The sequence below is a fragment of the Pipra filicauda genome, unplaced genomic scaffold, assembly GCF_003945595.2.
Source record: "Pipra filicauda isolate LSUMZ 115617 unplaced genomic scaffold, ASM394559v2 scaffold309_size868695_pilon, whole genome shotgun sequence".
Lineage (NCBI taxonomy): Eukaryota > Metazoa > Chordata > Aves > Passeriformes > Pipridae > Pipra > Pipra filicauda.
In genome coordinates this window covers 295,872-311,167 of record NW_024104431.1, presented here as the reverse complement: position 1 = coordinate 311,167, position 15,296 = coordinate 295,872, and the positions used below count along the sequence as shown (strand labels likewise).

At 42.5% G+C, this 15,296-nt stretch overlaps 1 protein-coding gene and 1 long non-coding RNA gene across 4 annotated transcripts in view; one reads left to right on the top strand and one right to left on the bottom strand.

Moving 5' to 3' along the window:
- Nucleotides 1-2,546: 2,546 nt before the first annotated feature.
- Nucleotides 2,547-3,530, bottom strand: LOC114002518. The gene is made up of 2 exons (XR_003545895.1): nucleotides 3,205-3,530; nucleotides 2,547-3,083 (listed from the first exon to the last, which is right to left on the bottom strand). It is a non-coding gene; the product is annotated as an uncharacterized LOC114002518 (long non-coding RNA).
- Nucleotides 3,531-3,849: 319 nt separating this feature from the next.
- VGLL4 (vestigial like family member 4) overlaps nucleotides 3,850-15,296 on the top strand; it is an 83,985-nt gene continuing 72,538 nt past the window's right edge. The window contains exons 1-2 of one of the 3 annotated variants that reach the window (XM_027748460.2): nucleotides 3,850-3,884; nucleotides 9,958-10,034. In XM_027748460.2, coding sequence (XP_027604261.2) covers nucleotides 9,971-10,034 — 64 coding nt within the window. In that variant the 5' untranslated portion in view covers nucleotides 3,850-3,884; nucleotides 9,958-9,970. Of the gene's footprint in view, nucleotides 3,885-9,798; nucleotides 10,035-15,296 lie in introns of those variants that run through there. The other 2 variants (XM_039383421.1, XM_039383422.1) reach the window with 2 other exon arrangements.

Below are 15,296 nucleotides of genomic sequence, written 5' to 3'. Positions count from 1 at the left end.
GTAGAACTGGGCCATCAGATCTCCCTGCAGACTGCAACTGCACTTGCTAGCATACAGGTTTCCCCCTCTGGTTTCAGGTTCTTTCCTTCTTCTATACTAAAAAGAAGAAAAAAGTGTTAAAACACTTTGTGAAACAGTGGCAACTCTCAAAACATACTTAGAAATGACTTGGTGGCTTTTGGTGCTTGTGAAATACTGGTGTCTCTCTGTGCCCCTGTGCTAACATATTGTTTGAGGAGCTCGGTGGGCCTGGGGATGTGGCAGATCTCTGTGTGACTGGCACATCCACAGCAGGAGAAGTCGGGAGACATCGATCCTGCGGCACCTGAGATGCACCGTCAGGAATGATACCGGCTCCCTCACGCAGGGGTTAAATCTTCTGTTGCGGTGGCCATACCGTATGGAGAATGTGACTAATTTTTGGTGATTAATACACATTTGGAACAGGAGTAGCAACTGGAGTCTGTCCCAGGATTTGCATCATATCTTAGGTGCCTTACCTAAGGCTTCAAGCACTACTTTTGTTTTAGTTCAGCTAGGAACCCTCAGCTGTCTCAATCGCTTTTTGGGTTTCAGCAAAGTATATTTTTGCTGGTATCCAAGTCAGCAAAGAGCCTTTGATATCATTCAGTTAGAAAGTACATGCAAAAACGAAAACAAATTTTAACAGCTGAGCAAAACAAAATCTCATTCATCACCCAAGGCTGGGTTTGCTTTACTGGTTTGTGCATTTGCCTTTTGAGTGGCTTCGCTGAACATTAGCCTGTGTTGAACTCAGCAGCTTCAACAAGATTTTCTTATGCTGTTTTCGAAGATTTCCAGTGTTTGACAACTTGCCCTTCATTCTTTTTGTTTTAACGAGTGTTTACAGCTCACTTCAGTGGGGAAGTCTGTCTGTCTGCACCAGCAGTGTCTGTACGGGAATGCACAGGGTCACTGTTCCTAGCAAGCTGATGTTCCTCAGACTCTTTAGATGTTTAGTAAATATCCTGTTGTAAAACTTTTGCTGGGAGCTGTAATAGAATATCCAAAGGATGAAAAGCTGGTTTTGACCTCTCCTTTTTCAAGCTCCTCCTCATCCCAGGAGCTCTGTGTCATTAAACAAAGAAACCCTTCCTACCTACTCCCTCCAGCAGTTATAAACAGGAGTGGCAGACTTTTTTCTTAAAGATGCATATTAAAAAGTCTGCAGCAATTAATTCTCGTGATGTGTACCAATGTCTAGTTCAGATCTTTTCCCAGTGCCTGTGGGTTTGTTTTCCGTATTTCATTTTTTTTTCCTGATATCTTTTTTTTCTCAAGTTTTAGATTATTATGACTAGTATTTTTCCAAATATTAGATCATCAAAATTCTGTTCTTGTTAGCTGGTAATGAAAATATTTTTCAGTAGTCTATTAATACAATATTAATTTTAAAAAATATAAATATTACCATATATTGGTATAAATGTCATAGACAAAGGTTTAAAAATATGTATAAAATTATGTTTATTATTATGAGACTATATGCCTTTCAGTTTTTTAGCAACTGAAATGTTTCTATTAGGTATACTGAGTGTGTGGAGTCTAAATCTGGATTTCATTTAATGTTTGGAATACATTTTTGGCTAGCTTTTGGTGGCCCGGAGATCTCATGACCTGTCCACACAAGGATATGAAAATACTTCAGTGTCAGCTATTCTTGCATGATTTTGATAGACTTTTAAATGGGAACTGGACAGCACAGGTCCTTCATGGGATCTGAATCTTTCAAGGAATCCAAGTGCAGGGTGTGTGGGTTCATCCCCGGCCGTTCCCTTCCATGCAGCCTCCCACACCACTTGGCCAGGCTGCTGCTTTGGCTGCACCTCTGGCGACATGTGGGAGCTGTGCTCCCTCCACCATTTCATGCACCAATCCCAGTTTCAGGATCTAAAATAAACCTTGCTGTGCCTTGGTACTTTTTTTTCCTTGAGAAAACACAGACAGTTGTGCTGCCATTTATATACTTATGCATTTATTATAATAGTGTGTGTGTCTGTCACACTGAGGGGAGGAGGAGCTGGGTGGGAGAAATACCATGAGCAGAATTCCACTGAGACACGGCATTTCTGTTGCTCTTTTTGGGTTCCACCCCAAATCTGCAGCCCTAAGGCTCTTTGTGGGGTTCACACTGATTTGAAGTTGTGTCAGGGCAGGGTCAGGTTGGATCTCGGGAAAAGGTTCTTCCCCCAGAGGCTGGTTGGGCGCTGCCCAGGCTCCCCAGGGCAGTGGGCACAGCCCCAAGGCTGCCAGAGCTCCAGGAGGGTTTGGCTGATCCTCTGGGGCACAGGGGGTGACTTTTGGGGATGGGTCTGGGCAGGGCCAGGGGTTGGACTGGAGGATCCCTGTGGGTCCCTTCCAACTCAGCACATTCTGTGATTCTTTCCCTTAGCAGTGCACTCCAAGAGCTGCCCAAAGCACCCTCAGATCCTTGTGAAGGTAAAATGCAGAATTATTGGACGTGTTTCTCTACGTGACAACTGATGTTCATGTGGACACCAGAAGATCAGTACAGCACTTTCCCATTACTTTTCTGTAATTAATTTCTGCAAATTAAATGCCTGTTGCACAAACAGCATTCCGGGGTTCTTCAGAGTGCATTGGAATAGTCTTAAGTTTGGCTTCTGAGAAGTGGCTCTTTCAAATACACAAGCTGTTCCAAACCAGTTTGTTTTTGATAACATTACTCAAAACAGGCAAAATGTGCTCCTAAATTGCTTGAATCTTGGGAATGGCAAACTTGGAATGAGTGCTGCTGTAAGGCAAGGGGAATGAGGATGTGCTGGTGTTCGGGGAGTGCTGGGATGGTGAGAATAGGTGTGTTTCTTGCTTTTCCCAGTAGTCCAGTGCTGAGGGACTGGATCGTTCTGGCTCCTGGCAGACATTCAGACTTTTTGCAGTTGCACGTGGGAGCTCCTGCTCTGGAGATGGAAGAGTACGAGAGCGATTCGTTGACCATGGCGATGGCTCAGCTTTAGTTTCACACACGTCTGACTGGTGGCAGTTCCTCCGGCGGCTGAATGAGTCATATCGAGTGCAAGAAGGGATTCTGTAAAAATCTGCTGCGGTACGAGCAGTAAACAGGAAACAAAGTGACGGATCTGTTCAGACCAATTATCGTCAAATTGTGTGGAATACGTGGACGTTAGCCCCCAGTCCTTCAGCCCGGCTGTAGTACGTTACCTCAGGCTCTGAAACGCTTGTTCCTCGTCATTTGTGCGTGTGGCTGCTCAGCCTGTTTGTGAGATGCTGAGTGACGGCGCGTTTCAATTTGAAACGCAAGTGGCGCACTTCGGCTTTTAAAAAAGTGCGTTGTGAAGAAAAATTTTTTGTTGTTTGCCTGTAGTTTCAGAAAAACTTTTAAACCAGAGTCGGAGTCAAGCAGGCACAGACCGGCGTCGTCGTCCCCGCTCCCTGTTCTCCTGTTCCTCGGTGTGGCGTTCCCGGCTTTCTCGGGGTTCGAACCGGTGGCCCTTCGACCTCGGCCCCCGCGAGCCCCTCCCCGGGGCGGGGCCTGGCGCGCGCGCTCCCTACCTGCGAGGATGTGACGTCAGCTCATCATTACCCTAATTACGGTGACGTCATAGCGGGCTCGGCCAATGGGACCGCCCCGCGCTCCCCACCTGCTCGGCGCAGAATTCCCTCATTCCTGGGATTCCACCCCGGGCCCGCGAGCGAGCGGGGCCAGCGGGGCCAGCGGGGCCAGGCTCGCCGCGCCTGCTCCGCTCCGCTGCCGGGCCGCCAGTGCCGCCCCTTCCCGCCACTCCCGGCCCGGCCCGGCCCGGCCCGGCCCGGGGGCGCCGCGGCCGCGCTGCCGCCGCTCCTCCTGCCGCCGCCCGGCCCCGCCGCCGCCCGGAGCGCCGGTGAGTGAGGGGGGAGCGGCCGGGCGGGGGCGGGCGCAGGTGCTGCCCTGGCGCGTTCTCCGCGCTGCGGGACTTTCCCCGGGGCGGGCGGAGCGGAGCCTCCCGGAGGGGCCGCGGGACCACCTCGGAGCGGCCGCGGGGGCTCCGAGCGCTGCCGGCGGGGCCGGGCCCGCCCGAGCAGCGAGACTGTCCCGACAGGGACTGGCTTCGCCGGCTGGAGGTGCCCGAGGTGCCGCAGGTCCCGGCGAACGGGAACGGGGAGGAAATACCCCCCAGGAGCCCCTACCCCGGGTGTTAGGAGCAGCGGGACCGAGCGGGCGCTGCGTCCCTGCCGTCCCCGACTCACACGTGGGCTCCCGCACGGCGTGCTTTTCCTACAGGGAAAATCCCTGGGGTCACATCAGTAGCAGAGGTGAAACCTTCTAGAATGAGTCCCAAGGGCGCTGGGAAGGTTTTTGACTCTGTATCTTGTATATTCCATTTGTAGAGAGATTTTTTTATTCAATCTGTAGCAGTGCAATTTCAGGCTGTCTTATGTGTTCCCCAGATGCGATCAGCAGTAATCAGTTCTCGAGGTTTGCATTTTTTAAGTAAATAACTGGGCTGGAACAGTTGTTGCTGGATCTCCAGCATCCCCAGCGTACTGCGGGGAACAAGAATGGGGTGTTTTGGTGCAGGATGCTAAAACAGGGTAGAAAATCATTATACAGACTCTTGGGGGCATATTAATTAAGAGCATTCACACAATAAAGTGTCAGGTTCTTATTTACATATATGTAGCTCTGATAACCTTCTCAGCATCTCCATATTACATTAGTTAACTTGTTTGTTCTCAGAAACATTTGAAAGTTTTCTATTATAAAAGGGACCTTCAGTTCTATCTGCTGTAGTTAAATGTTTCATAATAGGTTTGCAGCGGAGTGTGTAACATGTAGGATGGACTGAGTGGTCTTGCAGATAGATACAAGACATGGTCAGGTTGGACTTCTCTACCTTTAGTTTCTTAGGTTAGTTTTTAATTCAAACACCATTGCTAATAGATTTCTTTGTAGAATGTTACTTTGTTAAGGAGTTTTTATGCAACAAGGCAACAAAAGGCACAAGGTAAAATGCCGAAGCTCTGTTTTAAGCTTATAATTTTCTGTGTGATGAGTTAAATTGTTGTTTCTGCCTGAAGATTTGCCTGTTCAAACACTTTTTCCACATGCAAAACAACCATGGTTAAAAAAACTCAAAGTAGTGAATAAATAATTTTTTTTTTTAAAGAAAGTGATATTTTGAAGATTCCTTGGCCATACTTGGCCTGAACTCACTCTGAGGACGATGGGTTGTAAATGCAGGAGATGAGCAGTACTAACCGTAGTCATGACCTACACTGAGTACTTGCAGTTAACATTTCACATGGGTATCTCAACACAGGATTCATGTATCAACAAGTAGAAGCTTTGATCTAAGTGCAGTCGAAGGAATTTATTGTGTCTATTTGAGACGCATACTGTGCTCATCATTATTCTCATTCATGTTGCAAATCTGATTTACTCTCTCCTATAATAAAAAATAAAAGGTATTCACCTATTTTGCATCAAACTGCTGCTTTATCTTCCTTTCCTCTGTGGACTTACTGGTTGTGCTGATAAGCTGTGCCTGGATTTCCTCTTCAGTTTTGCTCTCTCTCATGGAAATCAGCTGAGTCTCTCTCTATAGGTACTTCTGGTTATGAATTTGGGCAGGACTGTGCCTGTATTTCCCCAGGTAGGAGCTGCTTTTGACCTGTTTGACCATACTTTTCAATTAATCATGTTTTCCCTGTACTTGTGTTTATCTACACTCGGTTCACTTTAGTCTTGATTGTTTCTCGAGTGTCTTGTCATTTTGAATCACTTTGTCATTGTTACAATGGGCTTTGTTTATGAACCCTCCTTTTCTCCCTCTAAAGTTATCTCTATAATTTCACCAGATGGCAATTCAAGTACCAGACTTTTCTCTCAATCATTAGAAGGTTCAGCCTTTCTCTCCTTGTCTGTCTCTAGTTCACACTGGACACAATTGAGAGAACTCTTTCAGGTGTTCCTTAGGAAGGTGTTTGCAGTAGCTGTTCTGTCAGTCACACCTAGAATCCAGTCATCCTCATGGCTGTGATTTCACTTTGACTTTTCATATCCAAACTGGGTCAAAATTCTTCTGATTTTTTTTTTTCCTTACCTGCTCAACATGTCTGTTGTCCTCATCACTCTTTGTCCTTGTTTCTATCATCTAACTTGTTACTTTAGCTCCAAGGTAAAGTCCATCCTAGACAAAAGCCATCATATCTCCTTAATGAGTACTACCCAAACATCATCTTTCATGTTTCTCTTTTCTTTCTGTCTCTTTGCTATTCCCCCTTTTAAAAAATCAAATATAAAGTTCTTTTCTTTATTTCAAATTATTCCTGACGTACCCTGAATATAACTTTGGTGAGGTTAAATAATTGTCTTTCTGTTCAGGCTGAGTGAGTTGGTGCTGTTTACTTAATTTCAAACAAGCAACTTGAGGATTTTTCCACGAATGCTTTTCCGGGTGCTTGGAAGGTGCTGTATAAATCCATGAAATCACTTCAACCTTCATTTTCAAAAACTTTTATTTCTCTGTAGTCTTAAAAAAAAAAAAAAAAGTTAGCAGATATTTGCTGACAGTATTCCATGTGTACCTGGAATTTTCAAAAATGTGAAAAGGAGAGGGGGAAAAAATGTGCTGTTTTGTTACACTAATGGGTGTTGCGTGTTTCAAGTGCTGCATAAAAAAAATACAGGTAGATCAGTGTTTAGTAACTTATTTGTCTTCCAGGCATTGTACCTCTGATTTTACATTCTGTGTCTTTACTACTTTCCAGAATATTTCTGTACTGCAGTGTAGGTGAGAGGACAGAGTAGGGGCATGTTGAATGGGAGCAGTAGCTGATAAATAAAAGGACTGAGTAAGATATTAAACTAATATTTCAAATTACAGTAGATAAAAATATCTTGAATGTTTGTAAAAGTGTTTTTGGCTCATGTCTCTTTAAATCTAACAGTTAAGGGATTGTAACAAGTAAGATATTTGGGAAACTGTTTCCATAGTTTAAATCAGATTTAGCCAGAGGAAGTTCAATTGTGTTCTTGTATTTCACTGGTCAGTTGTTTTCCCTTACCAGATCGGGGTGCAGAGCAGTACTTACACATAAAATAGAGTTGGTTTTTAATGGGGATACTCATGAAAGTCCAACATTCATGCAGGCTGGTTTCTGCATACACAGGTTTCTGTGTCACACAGAGAATTAGCTGGATTTTGTCAGGAGTCTGCTTTTTAACTCACTTTTTTATTTTTTTTTTAATTTTTTTTGGAACCCTGGAAAGTGTCCTGGTCTTTATTTCTGAAACGTGACTCCTCCTGAGGATGGCTGGGCTGTTCTCTGAAGGCAGCCTTGGCAAAGCTGTATCAGTTGCTGACCTTGCCCAGATCAAATTAGGTTTTTAAGCTTTGAGCAGTCTAAGAGAAGATCCCTTCTCTCTCATTCTCATAGGCAACCTTTATTACTTTCTAAAGTGTTATCACTGGCTTGTTAGTCTAATTTAGAGATAGAGGGATATTTAATATTGTTTGGAAAATAATCTGGAAGTTTATATCTCCTTGAAGGTAACTTTCATAACTGTGAACGTGTTCAGTGTGTTTAAAAAAATCCCAGAATACTTGGTGTATTGCACTGTGGGATTTGCAGCTCTCCCTTCAAAGCAGCTCTTGGATGAGCTCAGTATTTGCACAAGACCTTAATTTTAGAGGAGCATCTCAGCAACTCTCTCATGATATGGACTTGAATAATATACAAAGGTGCAAAATTATATAGAGCCCACTTTTAGTGAAGTTGTTTTTGAAGTGTCTAATTTCCTGAATAGAATTAAGACCTGGTTCCTGTTTCCTTCTCTCAATGTGGATTTCTGTCACCAGCTAATTCTTTTACTAGGAACATGTTCCGGAAAGGGTTTGGGCATCTGCTACTCCCATTACTTGAAATTTGCTGAAAAACTTAAAGAAAAAAGGCAATTTGTTGTCAATAAAAAACATTTCACTATCCTTTGCGTTGCTCTTTATCAAGAGGTGCTTGGTTTTTTGTTTTTCTTTTCCTAAGGAGTTGACTAAAAGGGTTTGCATTGCTGTCTTTGAAATTTAAGACAAAGTTAGCACTAAATCACGAGTTAGCCTTCAGTTTGGTGTAGCTGCATCACCTGATCAGACATATTTTAGTAATTTTTCTGACTGAATTTTCACTCTGTTAGAGGAATTTGTGTGAGGGTCAGTAATCAACAGTCTGGGGAGAAATAAAGTGTTATTTTGAAGTCCAAGAAAACAAAAAGCAGGAAAGAAACTAAGCATCAAGGTCTAAAGGATCAAAGTGGAATGATGCTGAAGGCTTCTCCAGCAAACACGCTCTGCCAAATATTTGCTTTGGTTTGGAGGAGAATGTGGCCAGACAAGATATGAAGAAATATTTAATAGTAAAATAAGAAGCTCGGATCTTATTTTCTAAAACCTCTTGCCCACAGGTACTATCTTTAAATGAAAGAGTTAATTGACTTACAGCATAGTTAAAATACTGTTCTTGAGCAAAAGCTGATGATGACAGGGAGGGAAAGGGCACGTTTTAATCCTCAAGTGCTATGCTTTGTTATTTCAAGTTTTTCTCTTGTATAGTTCTGTGGAAACATTACTGGATTTAATTATTTAAACTTAAAAATATATTTTTTAAACTTACAAATACTTCAAAATCCTTTCTCTTATGCTTTAAAACCTTTGATTAAAATCTTTGACGTTATTTAGGAAGAGGGAGGGAGGACAGTGAAGTTTATTGTTTTAGTGCAAAGTCAAGGAAATTGCTTCCCAAACATATGCTTGTTGTTAAGTCTGTGTACATGTTATACATGTGTTTGAGATTTCTGTAGTTGCCACTACCTTCTTTTTTTTTTCAAGATTATACTGTAAAGTAAGTTACAGTAAACAGTTTTTATGATAGAAGATCATGCTAAGTTTTTGGTGGAAGAAATCCAACAAAACTGTTAGCTGTTCCGAGATTCTCTATTTTTTTTTTTCTTAACAGTTCTGCCTATGCTGTTGCCTTCTTGTTTAAAAAGACATATAAGTTGCTGGCGTTTTAATAAAAGCAACTTGACAGCACGTTGTTCTCTTCCTTGATTTCCCTTTCATATTTTTTGAATTTCCTATTGGAACTTCTTTTTTTAGTTTTGAAGCCATCTATGTGAAGCTTTGAGAAGCTTATGTGAGCTGCAGTGCAATCATTGGTTTTAATGGGAGAGTCTGTTGCTTGATACAGTGCTGAAATGTCCATTTTTAATGTGGTAGGATGAATGTTTTGTGTATGAGAATTATGTGTTGCAAGGGGCTAAAACTGGGGAGAAGCAGCTATTGAGGTGTGTAATTATACAGGTTGCAGTTCTCTGTGTTGTTGTATATACACATACCCAGAGTTCAGCTATATATTCATTAGTAAATGGCTTATAAACTTTGAATGATTCTCCCTTGGACACAGGAGTGTGGAGATGGAGTTTATTGAATCCTGTGGCTCTAAAGCAGTCTCGTGCTCAGGTAGTCAGGCCAGCTGTCACCTTCACTGCAAATGAGTTGCATCTTTGGATAGTGTCTCAAGTAGCTCTTTATTGGGATGGAAGGCCAGCATGTGGGACAAAAAAGCACTTACAACATGTAGTAGATAACCCTGCTGCAACATTTGTGACCAGCAGTCACCAGCTTCAGTACTTGAGAATTTGGTCTTCTGGTTTGTTTGGGCAAGTAGTTGGTGGGAAAGCTAATTCCCGTGTTTCCTTGTTTTCAAAACTAAGCAATTACTTAGTTTTAACAAGTCCCGTGCTGGTATAACATGAAAAGAACAGCAGAAACTTAGATTTTTGATTCTTTTTGCTGTCATGCTCTTTTTCATTCCTTCTGTAAAACCTGATGTATGTATGCTCTGAACAGGTGATGCAGCACTTGGTATGTTAAGGACTCTTGAGTTTCCTATCTGTAACTTTGGGTCTGAATTTTGCAGGATCCAGGGAGGAATGGAGACTCCATTGGATGTGCTGTCGAGAGCAGCATCTCTAGTACACGCTGATGATGAGAAACGTAAGTCTGTGATTTAGCTCTGCTTTGCTGGATCCGGATCATTACATTTGCACTGTGTGTCAGCCTAGATGTTGGCTCTATCAATCTTGGTATTTTGCTGAATCAAAGATGTGTAGAAGAATGTCAAGAACCCTTCAGAGGTTGTCTTCCTCAGGTGCAAACCCAATATGTTGCATTTAAATCTGTTAGTGTGCAAGACAGAATCATTCCTATTATTTAAAATTACTTACCAATTCACGTGAAGGTGCCCCTCTTTTCCCAATTGCATATGCATTGTGAGTAGACAAAAAGTTGTGATGGAACTATGTCAAACTAAGGCCAGTTTGAAAACTTGCCGTCCCTAATGGTATTGATTAGACTTGTTCTCATTTAAGAACACAGAACTGTGTGGGCATGAGTGGGTTGCAAAGATTTCAGTTCATACAAACTACCAGGTAGACTGTTATCATTAGTAATGAGCACTTCATTTTCCTTTCACTGCCAGTAAAAGGTGATAACAGGGTTTTAACATAGTGATGTCAGTGGCAGCCCATCATTTGGGTAATATTTTTGCTTTCAATATTCATAATAAGAGTTTCAGGTGGGTTAACTAATGTTGGAATAATGTTTTCAGTTCTGCCAAACTGCAGTGCTGCTTTGTAGATCAAATTGTTACCTGCATGCTCACTGATAAATGTCTTTGCCAGGTTTTTCCGAGTAGTGTAAGCACTCAGGGAGTGTGTGCCTCTTGGCTATCAGCCTCAAGAGGTGCCGACTAGCAAAATGGTATTTTGAATTTCAAACTGCTTTTGTGTGTAGCTTCTGTGCCTAAAATCGCCTTTCAAGATGAATTCAGCTTTTCTTCTTTTGATCTTTGTTCCTTTATTCTGCATGTGTTTTTGAAAAGCAGTTGTATTGAATGTTAAATAAAATAATTGATGCACTGTTGTTAATCAACTCACTCAAGTAATCACAAAGTAAAAAAATACAGCATATTTGGATAACAAGTGTATATTCAAGTAGTCAAGAAAGCAGTAGCTCACCCTTTCAGAAGTCTATAAAATGAAGGTTTCATACCCTGATGAGCTCTTCTGTGTTACTGGCTTTTAGCCTTATAATGAATATTGGCTTTGCTGTTCTTTCATGTTCACTTTACTACTGGATAACTACCAAGTTTTTGTTGGTCTCACTGTAGTTGGATGACTTAGTTGATTGCCACAGTTGTTGACTATTGCTGGTAAAATGAACAGCAATGGAACTCCTTGAGGAAATAGTTTCAACTGTGAATTTGGCCTGGGGGATTTCTCTTGCAAACTAACATATATTTGCAGAAAAGTCAAAAGCTTAACCTATTTTGCTTTGCCTACATTTTATAATATATTATGAATACGTATTCTCAATGTTCTTACGCTTAAATGCATTCTTTTTGGTTAACTATTCCCTGAGACTCTAGTTTGAATTTGAGTTCCATGGGGTAGGAATATTGCGCTGGATCTGGAGAATCCAGAGCAAGTCTGATTCAGTGCAACTTGCATGTGAGGAAGCTGATGTGTATCTGGTTCTAATTTACATTCCTTTAGTCTTACCACTTAGACTTAATTAGATTTATGCCACTCTGCAGCTTCTAACTTGTGCTATCTCTGAGCTTGTCCTCTTGCGTGAATCACACACCGAAAAGCTGTAGTAAGAAGAGCTGCTGAGAGGAAGAGAAGAGCAGTCCCTGAAGTTGCACTTTTTTGTGTCAGCTTTAGTGGAAATGGCACCAGCCAGACTTCACCCTTTGTTAAAGTGGATACTAACAGCTTGAAGTTAGTCTTAGTCTTGAAATTAGAAATTATCCTTGAGCTTTCCAGTGAAGTGCCTGGCATGCTGCTCATGGAGTTCTAGCAGTGGTCCTGTCTGTATTTCTGTATCCTCGTTCACTTTGTCTGACACAGAGTTCTACAGAGAGTTTCCAATATTCCAGTCGTGTCCAGGAGTTCAGGAATAATTTTTTTATAAAGTGAAGGATCCTCTTATCTCTGTGGGCACTCACTGCAGTGTCAAGTAATATTAAAATGTCTTTGTCTTATATGTTGTATGAACACATATATCTTTGTTTATAGACAAATCACATGCTGTTTAAAACAAATGCTTTTAAACTTCCCAGGAGATGTATGTTATTGTGGCTTAACCTCAGCCAGCACCCACGTACCACCCAGCTGCTCACTTACATGTCCCCTGCCCTGCTGGAATGGGGAGAAGAATCAGAATAAAATCAGAATAAAAATATCTCAACCTGTGTGTTGAGATAAGAACAGTTTAATGATTGAAATAAAATATTATAATTACAGTAATGAAAAGGGAGACAACAAAAAGAGAGAAATAAAACCCAAGAAAGACAAGTGCTGCATAATACAGGTGCTCACCACCTCCTGTCGATGCAGAGCCTGTCCCCAGGCAGGGGTCAGTGGCCAATTCCCCGCCAGTTTCTACACTGAGCACAGCATTCTGTGCTGTGGAATATCCCTTTGGCCAGTTCAGGTCAGCTGTCCTGACCATGCTCCCTCCTGACTTCTTGTGCACCTCCTCACTGGCAGAGCCTGGGGCACTGGGAAGTCCTTGGCTTCAGGTGAGCACTGCTCGGCAACAACCAACCAGGAGTGTGTTGTCAGCATTGTATTTATCCCTTCGGACCTGAAGGGAGCCCACAGCCTAAAGGAAGGATGGAGAGAGACTATTTACAAGAGCCTGGAGTGACAGATCAAAAGGGAATGGCTTCACATGGACAGTGAGTAGGTTCAGATGGGATATTAGGAAGAAATTTCTCCCTGTGTGGGTGGTGAGGCCCTGGCACAGGTTGCCCAGAGAAGCTGTGGCTGCCCCATCCCTGGAAGTGTCCAAGGCCAGGTTGGACAGAGCTTGGAGCAACCTGGGATAATGGAAGGTGTCCCTGCCCATGGCAGGGGGTGGGACCGGATGAGCTTTAACTCCCTTCCAACCCAAGCAATTCTGGGATTCTATGATTCTATAACATTATTCCTGTACTAAATCCAAAACAGCACTGTACCAGCTACTAGGAAGGCAATTAACGCTATCCCAGCTGCAACCAGGACATGCCAATGGAGATTTCCCAGAATGGTCATTGGTTTCTTAAGCAAATATGACCTTGATGTTTTTGGTTTGTGTTTTTTCCCAGCTGCACCTGGGTCAGTGAGATTGAACCTCAGTGATACATTAGTACTTGGTGTTGCTTTCAGTCTCATCTCTGGTTTAGTTCATGAACTATATTATAGACTGTATTTCAACAGCTCCCAGTTTAAATCATTCTGCACTTGTTAGCAACAAAAATTTATGAACCCCATTTGGTTAACTGCTGTGTCATGGAAAAGATAAATTAGGGAGAAGAAATGACTACTGCAATTCTGTGTTTGTAACTCTTACCACTGTGATGGAAACAGCTATTTAAGGTTATGGTACAGTGGATCTGTACTTAAAAAAAAAAAAAAAAAAGGGCTGAGCAATAGAAGGTAGACAATGATGTCATTATAAGCCAGACATCTTAAAGGCTTGTCACTAGTTTCTGACTTGTCAGTCGTGGAGGAAAGGCCACAGGAAGCCTGTGCTGTTTATGAGCAGATGTTCAGTGCTGGAGTAGGTAATGTGCAACTATTTTATCTGTAAGTGGCACCTGTAAGGTTTTTCTGGGTTCTTTTCAGGACTTCGGGAGTGGGATTTAGATGAAGTAACCATCTGTATGATATGCATGTTTGCTGGTTTTTGAATGTTATCATGGCCATAAACATTATTGAATGTGGGTTATTGTAAACTGCAGAAATCCATTTTACAATGAGATGCTTGATACTCATTACTCTTATTCCTCTTCTTTCCCTATACTTCTCACTGGGGTTATACTGGTTTCTCATATGTTCAGGGTTCAAGTTGGCTGGTTTTAGAAGACCACAGTGAAAGCTGGTAAGATTTAAGCAAGTGTTCATGCAGTAAGGAGGATTATCATTTTGTATTTATCTCATGTAAAAATAAGAGATTTGGGAACTGGTCATAGAATCATAGAATCATAGAATCGATTGGGTTGGAAGGGACCTCCGAGATCATCGAGTCCAACCCTTGGTCCAAATCCAGTCCATTTACTAGATCATGGCACTCAGTGCCACGTCCAATCTGCGTTTAAAAATCTCCAGGGATGGTGAATCCACCACCTCTCTGGGCAGCCCATTCCAATGCCTGATTACTCTCTCTGTAAAGAATTTTCTCCTGATATCCAACTTAAATTTCCCCTGGCGGAGCTTAAGCCCGTGCCCCCTTGTCCTATTGCTGAGTGCCTGAGAGAAGAGACCAACCCCCACCTGGCTAGAACTTCCCTTCAGGTAGTTATAGACGGTGATGAGGTCACCTCTGAGCCTCCTCTTCTCCAGGCTAAACAACCCCAGCTCCCTCAGCCTCTCCCCATAGGACTTGTGCTCCAGTCCCTTCACCAGCCTTGTTGCTCTTCTCTGGACCCGCTCCAGCACCTCAATATCCTTTCTGAACTGAGGGGCCCAGAACTGAACACAATACTCAAGGTGTGGCCTCACCAACGCAGAGTACAGGGGAAGGATCACTTCCCTGCTCCTGCTGGCCACGCTATTTTTGATACAGGACAAGATCCCATTGGCCTTCTTGGCCACCTGGGCACACTGTTGGCTCATGTTGAGCTTCCTGTCGATTAGTACCCCCAGGTCCCTAGGTCTTTCAGTTGTAAACAGCGTTTTAAAAGCATAATCTTGTTATTGAGAAAATAGTGAAGGAAAACACTAAGGAGGAGTTGTGCTTGCAGAATGTGTTGTAAGCAGTGAGTACTCACCTGTACTGATTTTATAGTAACATTTACACTTCCTCCAATATGTAAGTCTAGTTTAAGAATATGGGAAAGAATGAGGAAAAAATATGTCATTTCTCACTCTCTCAGGGTAATATAGTGAAAAATCTGTTGTTGACAAACAGGAGAAAATATACGTCCATAAGGAAATGAAAGGTTTGGAAACAGCTAATGAATGCCACATTGAAGTCCTGGCTAAGAACTTAGCAACCTAATGCCTTGTACCAAATCCATACCTGTTGAGTCTTGATTTATGTATTGAAAAACTGATAAAGAACTACACGAATAAAAAAAAATATCTTTGATCAAGTCATGCTTCTTGCACATGTGGGATCAACCACATGTGTCATCCCTGGGTGTATGGAAGCCTGGAATTGCTATTCCACACTTCTTGCCTGTGAACACTGTTATTGTTTGGCAGCAGT